At 36.8% G+C, this 18,699-nt stretch overlaps 1 protein-coding gene across 4 annotated transcripts in view; it reads left to right on the top strand.

Annotated features, from left to right (window-relative positions):
* ASAH2 (N-acylsphingosine amidohydrolase 2) overlaps positions 1 to 7,521 on the top strand; it is a 71,919-nt gene extending 64,398 nt beyond the window's left edge. For 2 of the 4 annotated variants that reach the window (XM_060125884.1, XM_060125886.1), the window contains 3 exons: positions 2,498 to 2,557; positions 5,273 to 5,361; positions 7,326 to 7,521. In XM_060125884.1, the coding sequence (XP_059981867.1) occupies positions 2,498 to 2,557; positions 5,273 to 5,361; positions 7,326 to 7,518 (342 nt within the window). In that variant the 3' untranslated portion in view covers positions 7,519 to 7,521. Of the gene's footprint in view, positions 1 to 2,497; positions 2,558 to 5,272; positions 5,362 to 6,845; positions 6,938 to 6,967; positions 7,067 to 7,325 lie in introns of those variants that run through there. The other 2 variants (XM_060125883.1, XM_060125885.1) reach the window with 2 other exon arrangements.
* Positions 7,522 to 18,699: the final 11,178 nt, after the last annotated feature.

Below are 18,699 nucleotides of genomic sequence, written 5' to 3'. Positions count from 1 at the left end.
CTGAAAGCATTTCCTCTAAGATCAGGAACAACACAAGGATGTCCACTCTCACCACTGTTATTCAATGTAGTTTTGAAAGTCCTAGCCACAGCAGTCAGAGAAGTAAAAGAAGTAAAAGGAATCCAAGTTGGAAAAGAAGAAGTAAAACTGTCACTGTTTGCAGATGACATGATACTATACATAGAGAATCCTAAAGATGCCACTAGAAAACTACTAGAGCTAATCAATGAATTTGGTAAAGTTGCAGGATACAAAATTAATGCACAGAAATCTCTTGTATTCCTATACACTAATGATGAAAAATCTGAAAGAGAAATTAAGGAAACACTCCCATTTACCACTGCAACAAAAAGAATAAAATACCTAGGAATAAACCTACCTAGGGAGACAAAAGACCTGTATGCAGCAAACTATAAGACACTGATGAAAGAAATTAAAGGTGATACCAACAGATGGAGAGATATACCATGTTCTTGGATTGGAAGACTCAATATTGTGAAAATGACTATACTATCCAAAGCAATCTACAGATTCAATGCAATCCCTATCAAATTACCAATAGCATTTTTTACAGAACTAAAACAAAAAGTCTTAAAATTTGTATGGAGCACAAAAGACCCCGAATAGCCAAAGCAGTCTTGAGGGGAAAAAATTGAGCTGGAGGAATCAGACTCCCTGACTTCAGACTATACTACAAAGCTACCATAATCAAGACAATATGGTACTGGCACAAAAACAGAAATACAGATCAGTGGAACAGGATAGAAAGCCCAGAGATAAACCCACACACCTATGGTCAACTAATCTATGACAAAGGAGGTAAGGATATACAATGGAGAAAAGACAGTCTCTTCAATGAGTGGTGCTGAGACAACTGGACAGCTACATGTAAAAGAATGAAATTAGAACACTCCCTAACACCATACACAAAAATGAACTCAAAATGGATTCGAGACCTAAATGTAAGACCGGACACTATAAAACTCTTAAAGGAAAACATAGGAAGAACATTCTTTGATATAAATCACAGAAAGATCGTTTTTGATCCACCTCGTAGAGTAATGGAAATAAAAACAAAAATAAACAAATGGGACCTAATGAAACTTCAAAGCTTTTGCACAGCAAAGGAAACCATAAATAAGACGAAAAGACAACCCTCAGAATGGGAGAAAATATTTCCCAACGAATCAACGGACAAAGGATTAATCTGCAAAATATATAAAGAGCTCATGCAGCTCAATATTAAAAAACACAACCCAGTCCAAAAATGGGCAGAAGACCTAAATAGACATTTCTCCAAAGAAGACATACAGATGGCCAATAAGCACATGAAAAGCTGCTCAACGTCACTAATTATTAGAGAAATGCAAATCAAAACTACAATGAGATATCACCTCACACCAGTTAGAATGGGCATCATCAGAAAATGTACAAACAACAAATGCTGCAGAGGGTATGTACAAAAGGGAACCCTCTTGCACTCTTGGTGGGAGTGCAAATTGATACAGCCACTATGGAGAACAGTATGGAAGTTCATTATAAAACTAAAAATAGAATTACCATATGATCCAGCAATCCCACTACTGGGCATATACCAGAGAAAACCATAATTCAAAAAGACACATGCACTCCAGTGTTCATTGCAGCAATATTTACAATAGCCAGGTCATGGAAGAAACCTAAATGCCCATTGACAGATGAATGGATGAAGAAGATGTGGTACATACATACAATGGAGTATTACTGAGCCATGAAAAGGGACGAAATTGGGTCATTTGTAGAGACATGGATGGATATAGAGACTGTCATACAGAGTGAAGTAAGTCAGAAAGAAAAACAAATATTGCATATTAATGTCTATATGTGGAATCTAGAAAAATGGTACAGATGAACCGGTTTGCAGGGCAGAAATTGAGACACAGATGTAGAGAACAAACGTATGGACACCAAGGGGGGAAGGCGGCGGGGTGGGGGGCGGGTGGTGGTGTGATGAATTGGGAGATTGGGATTGACATGTATACACTGATGTATATAAAATGGACGACTAATAAGAACCTGCTGTATATAAAAAAAAAGAATAACAACAACAAATTATAAGTCATCCATGGAAAGTTTTGGCTTTCCTTATGTAATTCAGTCCATTTCCTAGATGTGTATGGGAGAGAGATGTAAGAAGTTATCCAAGGCTGAAGAAGCCATTTTAATGTGCTGTCACTAATTTGAACTATAGCTCTAAATCTTCACCTATATCTGAATCTACCAAAAGCAAATCCATTGGCCCAAAATTCTGAAGTAATTTGTTGCCCCCAAATTCCTGTGTCCATTGTTACAAGTGTATTTTCTCTAATATTCTCAGAAGACAACTTCACTTGATTAAACAGAATACAATCTCTACAGGTACCCAAACTCCTAGAAACATTTCATAAATAATGGCCCAAATATGAGCATGGCAAAAAGTACTTTTATTAGAAGTCATAAAATGAGTTTTCGTTTTCAGGGAGAAGTTGTTGAAGTTACATTTGTAGGTGCTAACCCGAAGAATTCAGCAGAGAACAAGGTAAGCATCATTGATTCTTTGTACAAATTTAAGTCCACTTTTTAGCCTTTCATTTACTTAAGTATCCCTACAGAGCTTAACAAAATAAAGGTAAAATGTTCCAACTTGCTTTTCATCTTATTTTGTAGGTGTGAGAAAATTTTCAGTGGGAACAGTTAACGTAGAGTTGAGTCTGGGAAAAAAGCCCACAGGAAACATTTAACTGGTTCTACTTACGATCACATATAGCACAATGCATAGAGAATGGCATTGTCTCTTGAGATGATGAAGATTTGAATACAGTTCCTATTTCCATATTCCAATTTTAAAACTCTATTGAATTTGGTAAAATAATCCTAAGGCCAGTGTGACATGTATCTTTGTCTCCTCTCCTCTTCTCCTGCACTCCTGACTCTGGTCCTGCCTCTACTGTTGTGGAATGATCATGGATCCCTGGGTGGACGCTCTACTGGCTTGGAGCCCTGGCCCATGCACTTTACTTTTTCTTGCATTGGCCATTTCCCTAGTTTTTGCTACTGGCACTAATATGGTATTTATTTATTAATCTTGAAAAATGCCACAAGAAATACAGATCCCAGGTAAAAACAGACACTATAGAAGTGCTTAAAATAGAATGTGAAAATACCTCTCTTTTCATAAACATTTTTAGAGGTAATCACTGTTGACAGTTTGTTACATATCATTTCATAGTTTTTTGTTTTTGTCATGTATTTATATATGTATATATGATAAAGTATATATAATATATCTATGAATAAAGTAAAGTAATTTTACTCCTCAGTAACTTCCTTGGAATGTTCATATGACTACACAAGCAATAACCAGACACATTCTAGTTGTAAAAATTCAAACAACAAAGAAATATATAGAGGAAAAAGAAAGTGGGTTTATGAAAGTGATTTCAAGGTCAGATTTTTTAATAGGGTGGAGAATGCATTCACTTTATCTATGAGCCATTCTTCCCAGAGCCCACTGTCACTTATAATCCAATATACCTTTCTTCCAAATAAGCCTTCCCATCTCTGTTTATTAAAATATGGTTATTCCTTTGATAAAAATTGTGACAGTATGACATTTTCAAATATGATATTGGGGAAATTTTTTCTACCGCTTGGGTAGTCAACATGCACATGTTTGAAATAACTTCTCTAGGCAGTCAAGTCATGCCAGAATATTTACATGTTTACAACATTACTTTCTAAAGATATTAAAGTGCTGTAGTAAGACTGCAGGATTAGCTGTAATCTGACATCCTTAGGGTAGAGAAATACTATCATCATTATTGCCATGGAGAAACAGGAGACTAAACTGCTTAAAGCGCTATAATGAGAATAGAATTAACTTCTAAGAATGTTTTGGTACTTGGCATAAAACAATTTCTGGTGCCCTTTATTATTAGTAATCATCACTTCCTCACCACTATTTATTGAATGCTTACTCTTTGCAGGTACGAGGCTAAAGTTTTACATACATCATCACATGAATCTAATTTAATCCTCCCTACTGCCCAATGAGTTATGTTTTATTATCCCTGTTTTACAGGTGAATAAACTGAGGCTTAGAGAGATTAATTAACCTGTATGAACTAATTATGTATCTGGAAAAGATTAAGGTTGGGAGGTGGGGAGAGGATGGTCACATAGTTCACACATTCAGCATCCTAGCCTTGTCCTCTGATCTGCACTCTAGACCTATACACTGGGTCCTACTCCACCCTATCTCCTACTCCATTGAAGGCCTTCCCAGTGTCACTCTGCCCTAAATGGCCACGGACAGTTCTCTTTGAGAGTCACTGTGGTTATGAAAACTTTTTTTTATTGAATATAATCCATTAGGTGAGTAATTGAAGAATTTTAAATAATCCCATGGCCCAGCTATAAGTAGGTGATCTGTTCAGCATTTATTTGAACACCTGTAAATTACAGGGCTGTGATGGATAAAAGTAAATTAGACACAAGTCCTGCCCTTAAGGGCCATAATCTAAAGATTTTTAAGGAAAATTGGAGATTTATGGCCTTTGTATATTTTAATTTATTATGTTATTTAAATATATGCTTTATTTGAAGCTGAATTCTTGGCCTAAAACAAATTACTATAATTTTCCACCGATGTGGAATTTTTATTTTCCACTGGGAAAATAAAATCTGCTTATGATGTGGGTTTCTAGGAATCCATTATGACAAAATATAAGGGTCGCTTATAGCACCCTAGGAGTAGGAAGATTTATGCATCCTTTTCAATTCTTTCACTAAGGCAGGTATATTTACTAATAATTCATTTACCTGGAGATGAAAAGATGAGGAAATTTTCCCATTTTCCCTCCTAAATCTTGAGGTGAATAGAGAAGGTCTTGGAATACAGATCAGTAAACATGTCATGAAACTGTTTGCTGCCTTTTCTAAATCTTGTTTTATTTCATCTCTTCTTTGCCCTAATTTCCAAAATTTGCTCTCAGCTCTAAAATTATGCTTCATTCAGCTTTCTAAAGAAAAGCCGTGCTTTTTAATAGACTGGATGAATTAACACTCTGAAGACATTGCATAGAATGTTAAGAGGAACACCTAAGGATTTGGATGAAATTCTAATACATGTTCATATCAGATATTGGGAGGTTAGCAATGGTCAACAAAGGGGAGTATGGGGTATGTACAATGTACAAACACGTTTCTTCTGTGACTATGCAGTGTCTGATCAGTTATATTAATTGCATTTCAGACCCATCAGACCTTCCTCACTGTGGAGAAATACGAGGCCACATCAGCAACATGGAAGATAATGCATAATGATGCCTCCTGGGAGACTCGGTGAGCACGTTTATTGAATATTTTGTTTTTCAAGCCCTGAAACGAGTTGGTTAGTCATGCAGAGAAGACAAATGGGAAGACTGGCTCAGTACATGATATTAATGATACCAAATTCCCAAGGAGCCTTCTGGCCATATTTAGTTGATTTATTAGATTTCATTTTGATCCTCTTTTTCTACAAAACAGTGTGGTGTGTGCTTCTGTAAGATTAGATGCTAATGAGGTTATGACCTCAATTCTGATAAACATCTGTTAGTTTTGTCTTTTTCCATGGTCACAGACATTACCCCTAAGAACTGGTTAGCCTTCCTGCAAAGTGGTTGAAAGGGGTGCTGGGTGAAGGTGTTGAGATGGCTCTGTAGAGCCCAACATTCCTTCTGGGAAAATAACGAGTCCATACCTACCCTGTATTGCATGTTTGTATATGGTCAATGATTCTTCATTTGAATTACTAAAACACAAGAAGCTTGAGTGTTTAATTCTTACTGACCCAAGGAGGAAAGGAATGTGTTTATGGAGTTCCCTCAGAGAAACATCTCTCTGTGCTTTTTGTTATCAAATACGTGAGCTGAATAGATAATGTGAAGATTTGAAAATATATTTGAAGTAAGAAAATGTTTCCGTTCCTAACTCTGTAAACTTCATACCACAGGACAGTAGCATGGACATGGGCAAAATTTTTGGCAATTTGTGTCTAATTCAAATCACTTCAAGCTAAGTGATTATTTGTATGTTGGTTTGGTTCCCATGGTTAACTGAAAATAGAGATTTGACCTTGTTGTGGCCTATTTGATAGCCATTCAAAAATATGGGCATAATGTTTCTTCTGATCTTTAGGACTCTAGGGTATAGGTAATCTTTAAACAAGTAATACATACATATTTATTGCTAAAATAAAGTTACACAGATGACAAAAAAAGGATGATTTGTTTTCAAGAGCCCACAATCAGAATACCATTCAACACGGAGGATATGTGTACTCTTCAGCCTTGTTCAACAGCAGCAGTATCACCAGCTATTTACTGAAAGCACTGGACCTGTCACTGAGGAAACATAGGATGCTGAGCACACCCTCTCTTCCCAGGGGATTTGCCCTCCACATAACTGAGAGTATCAGTTAGTTAGCCCATGGTACCTTGCTGTATCTAGAAGAGTAGCTGAACTTCCTGCCATGGTCTACAAGGACCAATGTGATCTGACTCCATCTGTTTCTATCATCTCAGCCACTCTTTTACAGTTCACTCTGCCCTGACCCTACTCACCTGTGTCCTGTTCCTTGGATATACCAAGTCTGCTCCTGCTTCAGACACTTTGCATTCTCTCTTCCTTATTCCTAGAATATTCTTCCTCTAGACGTGTGTGGGTTCAGTTTAAATGACATCTCCTTAGGGCTCCCTCTGTCTTACTTCTTCATTTCACTTATAAATTTTAAAATTATTTGTTGGTTTACTTGTTTATTGCTTTCTTCCTCTCTGCCCTAGTAGAACATAAACTCCATGACACTTTGGACCACGTCTGTCTCACTCACTATGGTATTCTCAGTACCTCCAGCATAGAGTCTGGCACATGAGCTAATGAAATATATATTTTGAACAAATGAATCTAGATGCAAAAAGAAGTGTCAAGTTGAAGCAGAGGATGGCAAGGGCGAAAAGGATGCTATAGCAGTTTTAAAGCAGGGGACATCCTGTGTTCTCAATATCAGGTGAGGCTACCTGGGATGGATAGAATTTAAGTAGCTAGGTAGAACAAGTGAAGATATCTCTACAAATGGCTGTTTCTTAAAGGTCTGCTTCTAGGAAGTATTTACTGTTTTGTTCATTGCTATACTCTCAATATCTAGCATAGTGCCTTGCTTATGGTAGGTACTCCCTTCCTATTCATTTAATGAATAATCATACACTTTTCTAATCACACATTTTTAAGAGTAAAATTGGGTTTGTTTGTTTGTTTCCTGCCAACAGTTTCTATTGGCACAAGGGATTACGGGGTCATAGCAATGCAACGATACAATGGCATATTCCAGATACTGCCCAACCTGGAACCTACAGAATAAGATACTTTGGACACAATCGGAAAAAGAACATTCTCAAGCCCGCTGTCATACTTCCGTTTGAAAGCACTCCCTCCACTTTTGACGTTGTAACTACTTGGTGAAAAGTTGACAAAGATAAAAAAGTTGATAAAGAGCAGCTGTACTCTGTATGATTTAAATAATCAGTTTCATGTGAATGTAACCTATTATGATGACTTCAATAATTGTCCTTGTTTGGGAACAGATAGTTTACTGCTAATGGGACAGGTGTGTGTGTATGTCTGTCTGTCTGTCTGTCTGTCTGTCTGTGTGTGTGTGTGTGTGTGAGAGAGAGAGAGAGAGAGAGAGAGAGAGACGTGTGTATGTGTCCCATTTACCTTTGCTCTAGTAGATTTTACATCATGGTCTGCTGCCTAAAGCATGATTTCCCTTGGGGCCCTGTGGTTGTTTAAAGAAACAGTTCCCCTCAATATGACACCTCTGAAATGTTAGTGAGAGTGGTTAAAGATGTGTGAACAATGTTTAAACTATTTCTTTATAGAATTATGGAATGATAGCACTTAAAAAGTTTAAAGAGGTCATCTAGTTGGATCCTTTCATTTTACAGATGGGAAAATGAAGTTTTATGGATTTAAGATTAGCATAAGGCTAGGACCTTGTCCCTCAGTCACATTTTAAAAATAATATATAAACATTGACCATAAATGTATAAGCCCAGTTAGAGAAAATTAGCATGCCAGCTTTTCTATACTGAGTGTAGCTTTTCAAAGCAGCCACCCTGGAGTTGATATGGCTGATCCAGAGCTTTGTTGATGTTCAAATCATTTCTGGAATTGCCTTCAGAGCCCAATTATGAGAAAGTCAGACTTGTAATATTTTGGTCATGCCTTGTGTTTCCCTAGGTGCCCTTATCCCACTGAATTGTGTCCCATATTCCCAAGACTTGTTCTAAGTGATTTTTGATTGTTTCACTAATCAAATTCACCCCAAACCCACAAAGTTTTGCTCTTAGTGTAGATACTAAAATGAAAAAAGAATGAAATTAGAACACTCCCTAACACCATATACAAAAATAAACTCAAAATGGATTAAAGACCTAAATGTAAGGCCAGACAGTATAAAACTCTTAGAGGAAAACATAGGCAGAACAGTCTATGACATAAATCACAGCAAGGTCCTTTTTAACCCACCTCCTACAGAAATGGAAATAAAAACAAAAATAAACAAATGGGACCTAATGAGACTTAAAACCTTTTGCACAGCAAAGGAAACCATAAATAAGACAAAAAGACAACCCTCAGAATGGGAGAAAATATTTGCAAACAAAGCAACTGACAAAGGATTAATCCCCAAAATATACAAGCAGCTTATGCAGCTCAAAATCAAAAAACCAAGTAACCCAAACCAAAAATGGGCAGAAGACCTAAATAGACATTTCTCCAAAGAAGATATACAGATTGTCAACAAACACATGAAAGGATGCTCAACATCACTAATCATTAGAGAAATGCAAATCAAAACTACAGTGAGGTATCACCTCACACTGGTCAGAATGACCATCATCAAAAAATCTACAAACAATAAATGCTGGAGAGGCTGTGGAGAAGAGGGAACCCTCTTGCACTGTTGGTGGGAATGTAAATTGATACAGCCACTATGAGGAAGAGTATGGAGGTTCCTTAAAAAACTAAAAATAGAACTACCACATGACCCAGCAATCCCACTACTGGGCATATACCCAGAGAAAACCATAATTCAAAAAGAGTCATGTACCACAATATTCATTGCAGCTCTATTTACAATAGCCAGGACATGGAAGCAACCTAAGTGTCCATAGACAGATGAATGGATAAAGAAGATGTGGCACATATATACAATGGATAAAGAAGATGTGGCACATATATACAATGGAATATTACTCAGCCATTAAAAAAATGAAATTAAGTTATTTGTAGTGAGGTGGATGGATGTAGAGTCTGTCATACAGAGTGAAGTAAGTCAGAAAGAGAAAAATAAATACTGTATGCTAACACATATATATGGAATCTAAAAAAGAAAAAAAATGGTTCTGACAAACCTAGGGGAAGGACAGGAATAAAGACACAGACGTAGAGAATGGACTTGAGGACACAGGGATGGGGAAGGGTAAGCTGGGATGAAGTGAGAGAGTGGCATGGATATACATACACTACCAAATGTAAAATAGATAGCTGGTGGGAAGCAGGTACATCTCACAGGGAGATCACCTCAGTGCTTTGTGACCAAAGCACTTTGTGACCAAAGAGGGGTGGGATAGGGAGCGTGGGAGGGAGACGCAAGAGGGAGGGGATATGGGGATAAATGTATACATATATACACTGATTCACTTTGTTATAAAGCAGAAACTAACACAACATTGTAAAGCAATTATACTCCAATAAAGATATTTTAAAAAATTAAGTGGAATTCTAGAACTGAAAAATGAAATATCTGTATTTTTAAAATTTTCCCTGTATGGCTTTTGTCCATATTTCTGTTGGGTGGATAGTCATTTTCTTATTTATAGAAACTTTTTAAACTTTAAGGAAATTAGCCTATTGTCTGTTGTATGTGTTGCAAAATTTTTGTTGTTGTTTGCCTTCTGACTTTGTTTACAGTTTTTCCATGCAGCAATTTAAAATTTTTATTTAGTTGAATTTAAAAATTTTTATGGAAAAATAAAGAAAGTGATACTGGCTTTAAACGGAGTCCTCAGAGGAGAGGCTCTGAATTCATTTATCTGTCATTTCTTATTCACTCACTCACTCACTCACTCATGGACCCGTTCAATCATAGAATATTTATTAAGGCTTACTCTCCTACCCAGCAATGCACTAGTGCGGCTCTGACAATTAGTGAGATCATATTTAGGATAAACGTATGTGTCAAAATGTGACTGTTTTTTGTTTTTTTTTTTTTGGCGGTACGCGGACCTCTCACTGTTGTGGCCTCTCCCGTTGCAGAGCACAGGCTCCGGATGCGCAGGCTTAGCGGCCATGGCTCACAGGCCCAGCCGCTCGGCGGCATGTGGGATCTTCCTGGACCGGGGCACGAACCTGTGTCCCCTGCATCGGCAGGCAGACTCTCAACCACTGCGCCACCAGGGAAGCCCAAGGTGACTGTTTTAAAGGAGAAAATATTCAATTCAATGTATAAATTTTGCAGAGGCATTGAAAAATCAGTAATCTTCAAGTCACATCTTGTATATCGCCTATGTTGGGTACTCTAATTTGGGGGTAAATAGGCTCCAGACAGCTTGGAGAAAGCTGTTCTGAAAGTTATTTTGGGGTATTGTGAAATACCCAGTCTAATATCTGAAAGAATGAGATATGACAGTCTGACATCGATTGCCTGAAAGTATTAATTGCATTTAAAATTATCCAAGTTAACTAGGAGCTCCCAGTCTGCAAAATAAATTTCCAAAGACTGAGTCATGCTTTTGTATGTGTGTAAAAGCTTTAGCATTTTGGGGAAAAATCAACTTTTAGTTTAAAAAACCTTTCAAGTTTGAAAATAATACTGATATTAATAATAATATTTGCATCCATTTAGGTAAGACTTAAACATGCTATATTGTATTATTAGAATGAACCTGGAACATATTTTGATGAATCAGTACTCTAGAGGCTGTTTCTGTGCAGGTTAACTGCTGGAGAATTAACTGATTAGGATTTCAATGGGTGGTGATCATTTTTCCTAATGATACCATACTCTTTAGGATAAAAGTTCAAAGGCCTAAAAGAGCAGGTGCTTCTGAAAGTAGTTGATCCCAGAAAGACCAATTATATTAGAACCTATGACAATATTTTTAAAAGTATTTCTTATGACTCAGAAGAGGTTTTGAATTATTTTCTATCCCTTCCATGCCTCCCATTGAAGCTTTTCTCAACCGGCCTATGATTCCCTATTATTTACTTGCCGCTATGCCAAGGCAACCATTGTCTTACCTACTGCTGATCCTTCGGCACCCCACCCTCTGCCACCAGTGCTATTGGCCCCATATAACCCACAGAAACCTGTTTTCTCACTGCCTGCCATCTCTTCCAACTGATAAAGTTCCATTTCTGCAGTTTGCCTGTAAAAATAAGACCAGATCTCCACATCATAAATACTACAGTTATTCACTTGAGCATAAAAGAACAGCACATAGAGGCTGATCTCATCTGTTAAGATAAAAACAGATCCAATCTCTGTGGTTCTGAGTGGCTCATTGGAGCCAAAGCACGTGGAGAAAACTGAAATTGGTGGAGAATGTATAAAAGGGGGTTCGGTGGGTGGGAGAATTCTTTTGGAGAAGATTCTGTTTCTCATGTCAAAGTGTCTGTGTTTTATTTGCTGTACTCTGTCTACTCTGGTTTTAAGGATGCTATGACTTCAAAAAGTACTGAATGATCCACCTCTATTTTTCAATGAGTATTATGTAAAGTGTCAGTATTCAATAGAATGTTTAAAAAATTAATAATTACACTTGGGAGCTTATTTTCTAATGAGAGGCATAGACAAATGAGCCATTCTTTCTTTTTAAGAGATGGAACAAATGGTGGTAGATTACGTATAAATCAGGTTGGAAAGTGATATAAATGACCTCTGTAAGTAATCACCCAAACATAAGGGATGTTTGGATGACAGGACTTGCTTTCTGTATTGCAAAATGTGGGCATCCATTTCAGCAAATTTATATTGAGCACTTACATACTTTTTGGCAGGCATTATACTAAGCCCTAAAGATATAATAATGATGAAGGCACCATAAGTTCTTATCATCAAAGAACTTGGAGTTTAATGGAAAAAGCAATTCTGTGCGGAGTGGCCCACGCTACTACAGTAGTCTAGGGTGTTAGAGATGGCACCGTAGATGGTCTTGGGGATATTGCAGTAGGTTTCCTGGAAGAAGTAACATCTAAGTTAAGACCTGAAGGATATTAGCTAGGAGAAAGGTAATGGTGTGTGTGTGTGTGTGTGTGTGTGTGTGTGTGTGTGTGTGTGTGTGTGTGTGTGTGTGTGTGTGTGTGTGTGTGTGTGTGTACTTGCATGTGTGTAAGAGAAGTAGACTATTCCAGGTAGAGGGAATATCAAGTAGTTTATCAAGGCTGTAGTTAAAGTGCAAGGGAGGAGTGGTCAGAGATGTAGCACTGAACTTTGCTTTCATAAATAGCAATTTGGTTTTATGTTTGTATTAGCATTTTTCCTCCTTGAGACTCTTCACTTATGACACAAGTTGTGCTTGAATGTATTTTCCCTTTGCTATACTAGTAAAAGACATATTTTATAACCAAGGAAACTGATTTTGGTTCTCAGTCTCCAGTGATATTGGGTTTCACCCTTCTGTCTTCATGGGCTGTAAACCTGTCTCTTGGAGTTGAATTTAAGATACTTCTTTGCTTCTGTACATTTCATGTTTTCAAATCTTGAGTTCCTTTTGCTTTTTTATACCTGCTGAGTTGTCAAATACAGCCAATGAAGATTACTCTCTTCCTTTGGATGGATTCCAGAGTTCTATAAGTACTTACAAGTATTGGGTTAGCCACAAAGTTCATTCAGGTTTTTCTGTAAGATGGTATGGAAAAGCCCAAACGAACTTTTTAGCCAATCCAATACTAAACAATTGACCCACCCACATAAATTTCAAAGTACCTTGGCATGCATCATTTCCTGTCTGTATTTTGTTGTTGCTGTTGTTGTTGTTGTTTTCTGGCTGTGTTTCAAGATAATAAGCAAACTAGAAGCTTGGGGTATTGGCTCAACACTAGTTAGAGGAGAACAGGCAATGTACCACCCCACTACTTGCCTGGGTCTGTGATAGTACCTGATAGTCAAATCATCCCTTGACAGCTTACTCTCAGATGGTTAACTGAAGAGAAAATAAACTTTCACCTCATCTTTCACTGTTACATTTCATTGTTAGAACAGATGAAACATGCTATATTCTAACTGCTATACTGATTATGACCCCCATGAGGGCTATAATTTAGGCCTTTTCTTCTGCTGTGGCTAGAACAAATATCAACATATTTGTATGAAATCAGAAAGCAGATTTTTACTAGCTCACCTGGAGAAAATGGTATGGTGACCTATTTCTATTTTTTGACTCTCTGGCTGTTATGGATTGAATTGTGTTCCCCAAAAAGGTATGCTGAGTCCTCAACCCCAGTACCTCAGAATTTGGAAATAGGATCATTGCAGATGTAATCAGTTAAGAGGAGTAGGACTCTAACTGAGAGTACTCTACTGGAGTAGAATATGTCCCTAATCCAAAATGACTGGTACCTTTCTAAAAAGAATGCCTTGTAAAGAGACGTACACAGGAGACTACAATGTGAACACGAAGGTGGAGACCAGAGTGCTGTGTCCATAAGCCAAGGAATGCCAAAGATTGCCAGTAAACCATCAGAATCAAGGAAAGAGGTACGGAACAGATTTTCTCTCACAGCCCTGGGAACAAACCAACCCTGGTGACTATTCAGTCTTGGACTTGTAGCCCCTAGAACCATGAGGCAATAAATATCTGTTGTTTAAGCCACCCATTGTGTGCTCTTTAGTTCTGGCAGTCCTAGGAAACAAATACACTGGCCAATGGATTAATTTCCACCCCTTAGGCACCTAGCCAAAATAGACTCCTGGGAGCCTCCCAGTTTAGAGGACTATGTCCTTTATTCTCCTGGATAATATGGTCACTTTTTGGCAACTGGTCTCATCTATCATTGATTGCCTATGAGTGTCATCTATCACTGTCAAAGACTAGTAAATTCTGAAACTAACTTACATATAATAAAAAGCCAAATGAATCAGCTATGATGTAGCTCTAACTAAAAATTTATGGAGAATAAACATTCTATAATTTGGGAATTGATCTTTTACGGGTTGTGGGTAAGACTGAATATCTACTATATATATTTATAAGATGACAGAATGAGGACACATATAGTTATGCATGTTTATTCTCAGTTCCTATTGAACTGAGTTGGTTTTTTCCTCTCAAATTTATTATGCAAGTATTATAAGCTCAGCAGCGAATAGGGGACAGGTCAGTGTAGTGTCCATATTTCTGTTTACATGGAGGCAAAGCTAGAAAGGAATCATGATATACTTCAAGAATTTGTGTCAATTTTAGATTAAGGTAGAATATGGTTGTATTCACGTTGTAGACGGTTATTGCAAAAAGTAGTAACTGAGTTTTTTCTCTCTATGGGTGATTCACTTCTTGTTTAAATAAATGAATATTTAAACATGAAATTAAAAATGAATATTTTTATTCATTAAAAATATTTTTTTAATGAAAAATGAATATTTCTATTTCAAGACATGTTTTTATGATAAGAGAATGCTCTCAAGACTATTGAAGAGAAAGCTTCCCATTTTTGGAGGGCATTTTATTTTCTTTGGATTAACCAAGTAGCATCTCAATGCCCATTTTTAGCATAAAATTTATTGGGGTCCTGTGGGAAATATGTTTCCTTCTGGTGGGGACTGTGAAACCCACACAGTAAAGTCCGATAATCTTCTCCCATAGGGATCATCCTCCCTGTGCCTCCACCGTGATTCCAAGGTTAGACTATCACTGAATTTCTTGAGGTCTTAAAAAAAACTTTTATGGAAAATTTGAAACATATAAACACAGAAAGAGACTAGTACAACAATACCCCATATACTCCTTCATCTAGCTTCAGATATTATAAACAGTTTGCCAATCTCATTTCATCTATCCCTTCACATTTTCTGGGGTGGGGATGGGTTCAAGCTGTACTATTTCCCTTTTAAATACTTTATTATATTTCTTTAACAGAAAAAGGTATTTTTCTTTTACTCAACCACAAGGTCAGTCTCATATCTAACAAAATGAACAATAACTCCTTAATTTCGCATACTATTCAGTCTATGGTCAAATTTTCCTGATTGTTCTAAAAAATGCCTTACAGAGGGTTTGTTTATTAAGGGTCCAAACAAGTTTGGTATATGGCATTTAGTTTACTTACCTCTTATGTTGCTCTTAATATGTAAAATTTCTCCCCATACTACCTCCTCTGCATGCTGTTTGTTTAATAAATAAACCGTGGTGCTTGTCTAACATATTTTTCCCATATTCTGACCTTTTGCTTTCTCATGGTGTGTTTTAACTTTTTTGTCTATCCTTGCTATTTCCTATAAACAATAGATAGATCTAAAAGGTTGGTTAGATTCAAGTTAATTTTTTTTTCTTTTGGCAAGAATACTTCCTTGATAGGACTGTTTTATGAAATAAGAGATACATAATGTCTGGTTGTCCCATTTATGTTTGGATTGACATGACATTCGAGAGTTGTCAGCCTGATCCATCCATCTTAAAAGTCCCTGTCAACCTTTAGTCTTTGGTTTTCACAGCCATGGATGTGTTAATTGGATCCATTATTTCTTTAGGGATTACAAAATATTAATTTTATTTTTTATCTTTACTGGGGTATAATTGACAAAATTGTAATATATTAAAAGTGTACAATAAGATGCTTTTACATATGTATATATTGTGAAAGAATTTTCACCATTGTATTAATTATATCCATCACCTCACATACTTACCTTTTTTTCCTTTTTCTTTTGTTTTTAGTGAGAACACTTAAATTCTACTCTCTTGGGCTTCCCTGGTGGCGTAGTGGTTGAGAGTCCGCCTGCCGATGCAGGGGACATGGGTTCATGCCCCGGTCCGGGAAGATCCCACATGCCGCGGAGCGGCTGGGCCCGTGAGCCATGGCCGCTGAGCCTGCGCGTCCAGAGCCTGTGCTCCCCAACGGGAGAGGCCACAACAGTGAGAGGCCCGCATACTGAAAAAAAAAAAAAAAAATTCTACTCTCTCAGCAAATTTCAACTATGCAACACAGTGCTATCAACTATAGTTACCATGTTATACATTAGATCCTCAGACTTTATTCATCTTACCAGAATTCACCATTTTACTCTGTTTCTACATGTTCAATTTTTTTTTCAGATTCCACATATAAGTGATACTTTTCAGTATTTTTTTTCTCAGTCTGGTTTATTTCACTTAGAAAAATGCCCTCCAGGTCCATCCTGTCATTTGCAGATGTTAAAGCATCCTTGCATCCCAGGGATTAATCCCACTTGATCATGGGATTTGATCCTTTTAATGTGCTTTTGAATTCAGTTAGCTAATATTTTGTTGAGAATTATTGCATCTATGTTCATCACAGTTATTGGCCTATAGTTTTCTTTTCTTGCAGTGTCCTTTTTGTGATGGTGTCAGAGTAATGCTAGCCTTATAATATGAGTTCGGGAGTGTTCCCTTCTTATTCATGAGGTAGCATGTTATACATTCTCCTTTGCATCTTCCTTATTTCACTTAAAATACACCAAGAGATAATTCTATTTCAGTATATTGATATTTTTCTCTTTTTTTAATTTTGTAAACTTTTATTTATTTATTTTTAAATTTTATTTATTTATTTTTGGCTGGGTTGGGTCTTTGTTGCTGCGCGCCAGCTTTCTCTGGTTGCAGCGAGCAGGGGCTACTCTTTGTTGCGGTGAGCAGGCTTCTCACTGTGGTGGCTTCTCTTGTCGAGGAGCATGGGTTCTATGCATGTGGGCTTCAGTAGTTGTGGCTCGCGGGGTTTAGAGTGCAGGCTCAATAGTTGTGGCGCACGGGCTTAGTTGCTCCGTGGCATGTGGGGTCTTCCGCGGATCAGGGCTCGAACTGGTGTCCCCGGCACTGGCAGGTGGACTCTTAACCCCTGCGCCACCAGGGGAGTCCCGATATTTTTCTTATTTTTTATAGCTTCCCAAACGTACCATAGTTTATGCATATGCCGTAATGTATTAATCAGTCCCCTGTTGTTAAACATTTGGATTGTTTCCAGTCTTATGTTATTACAAATTAAGTATATTTTTGCCAGTATATAGATTCCTAGATATGAGATTGGTAGATAAAGATAAATGCATATGCAATTGTAAATTGCCAAATTTCTCTCCACAGGGTTGGTATCATTTCACATTTTCTTCAATATTCAATGAGAATGTCTGTCTTCCTAGAGCCATGCTAACAGTATATACTGTCAGGTTTTTAAATTCTTGCTAATCAAATAGGTAAATGGTGGTATTTCAATGTTATTATTTTGGATTTCTCTTATTAAGACTGAGATCACATTTCCTTTACATTTTCCCCCTATTCACTGTTCATATGTTTTTTCCATTTTTTTAACTGGTTGTATGTCTTTATTTTTCTTAGTTTTATTTTATTTTATTAAAATTTTTAAATTAAAAATTTAATTATTTTGTTGAAGTATAAATTACATTAATATATAAATATATAAAAATCATGTTAGTTTTAGGTAAACAGTGTATTGTTTTGGTATTTGTGTATATTGTGAAATGATCACCACAAGTCTAGTTAACATCTGTCACCATACGTAGTTATAAAACTATTTTTCTTGTAATTAGAACTTTTGAGAACTATTCTCCTAGCAAGTCTCAAATATGCAATACAATATTATTGATTAATAAAATGTGGTATACGTGTATATATATATATAAAATGTCTACCGCATTTTATTGATCCATTCATCCATTGATGGGCACATAGGTTGTTTCCATATCTTGGCTATTGTCAATAATGCTGCAGTAAACCTGGCCATGCATATATCTTTCCAAGTTAATGTTTTCATTTTTGGGGGATAAATACCCAGAAGTGGATTTTGCTAGATCATAGGGTAGTTCTATTTTTAATTTTTTGAGGAAAATCCATACTGTTTTCCATAGGGACCACACCAATTTATCTTCCCACCAATAGTACACAAGGGTTCCCTTTACTCCACATCCTCGCCACACTTGTGGAGCTTACTGCATGTTTTCTTCTAGGAGTTTTGAAGTTTCAGGTCTCACGTTCAAGTATTTAATCCATTTTAAATCTATTTTTGTGTATGGTGTAAAATAGTGGTCCAGTTTCATTCTTTTGCATGTCCAGTTTTCCCAACACCATTTACTGAAGAGACTGTCCTTCCCCCCTTATATATTGGCTCCTTTGTTGTAAATTAATTGACCATATATGCATTGTTTTATGTCTGGGCTCTGTGTTCTGTTCCATTTGTCTATGTGTCTGTTTTTATGCCAATACCATATTGTTTGATTACTATAACTTCGTATAGTTTGAAATCAGGGATACTTTCCTAATTTTTAGACAATGTTTATATATTTGGTATACTGGCCCTTCATCAGGAATTTAATTAGTTAAATTTTTCCCAGTTTGTCACTTGTCTTTTGACTTATAGTAGTTTTTTCCATGCTATTTAAAATTTTTATTA

This window comes from Lagenorhynchus albirostris, chromosome 16 (genome assembly GCF_949774975.1).
Source record: "Lagenorhynchus albirostris chromosome 16, mLagAlb1.1, whole genome shotgun sequence".
Lineage (NCBI taxonomy): Eukaryota > Metazoa > Chordata > Mammalia > Artiodactyla > Delphinidae > Lagenorhynchus > Lagenorhynchus albirostris.
Note: the sequence above shows the minus strand (reverse complement) of the source record. Positions and strands in the feature narration are given on the sequence as shown.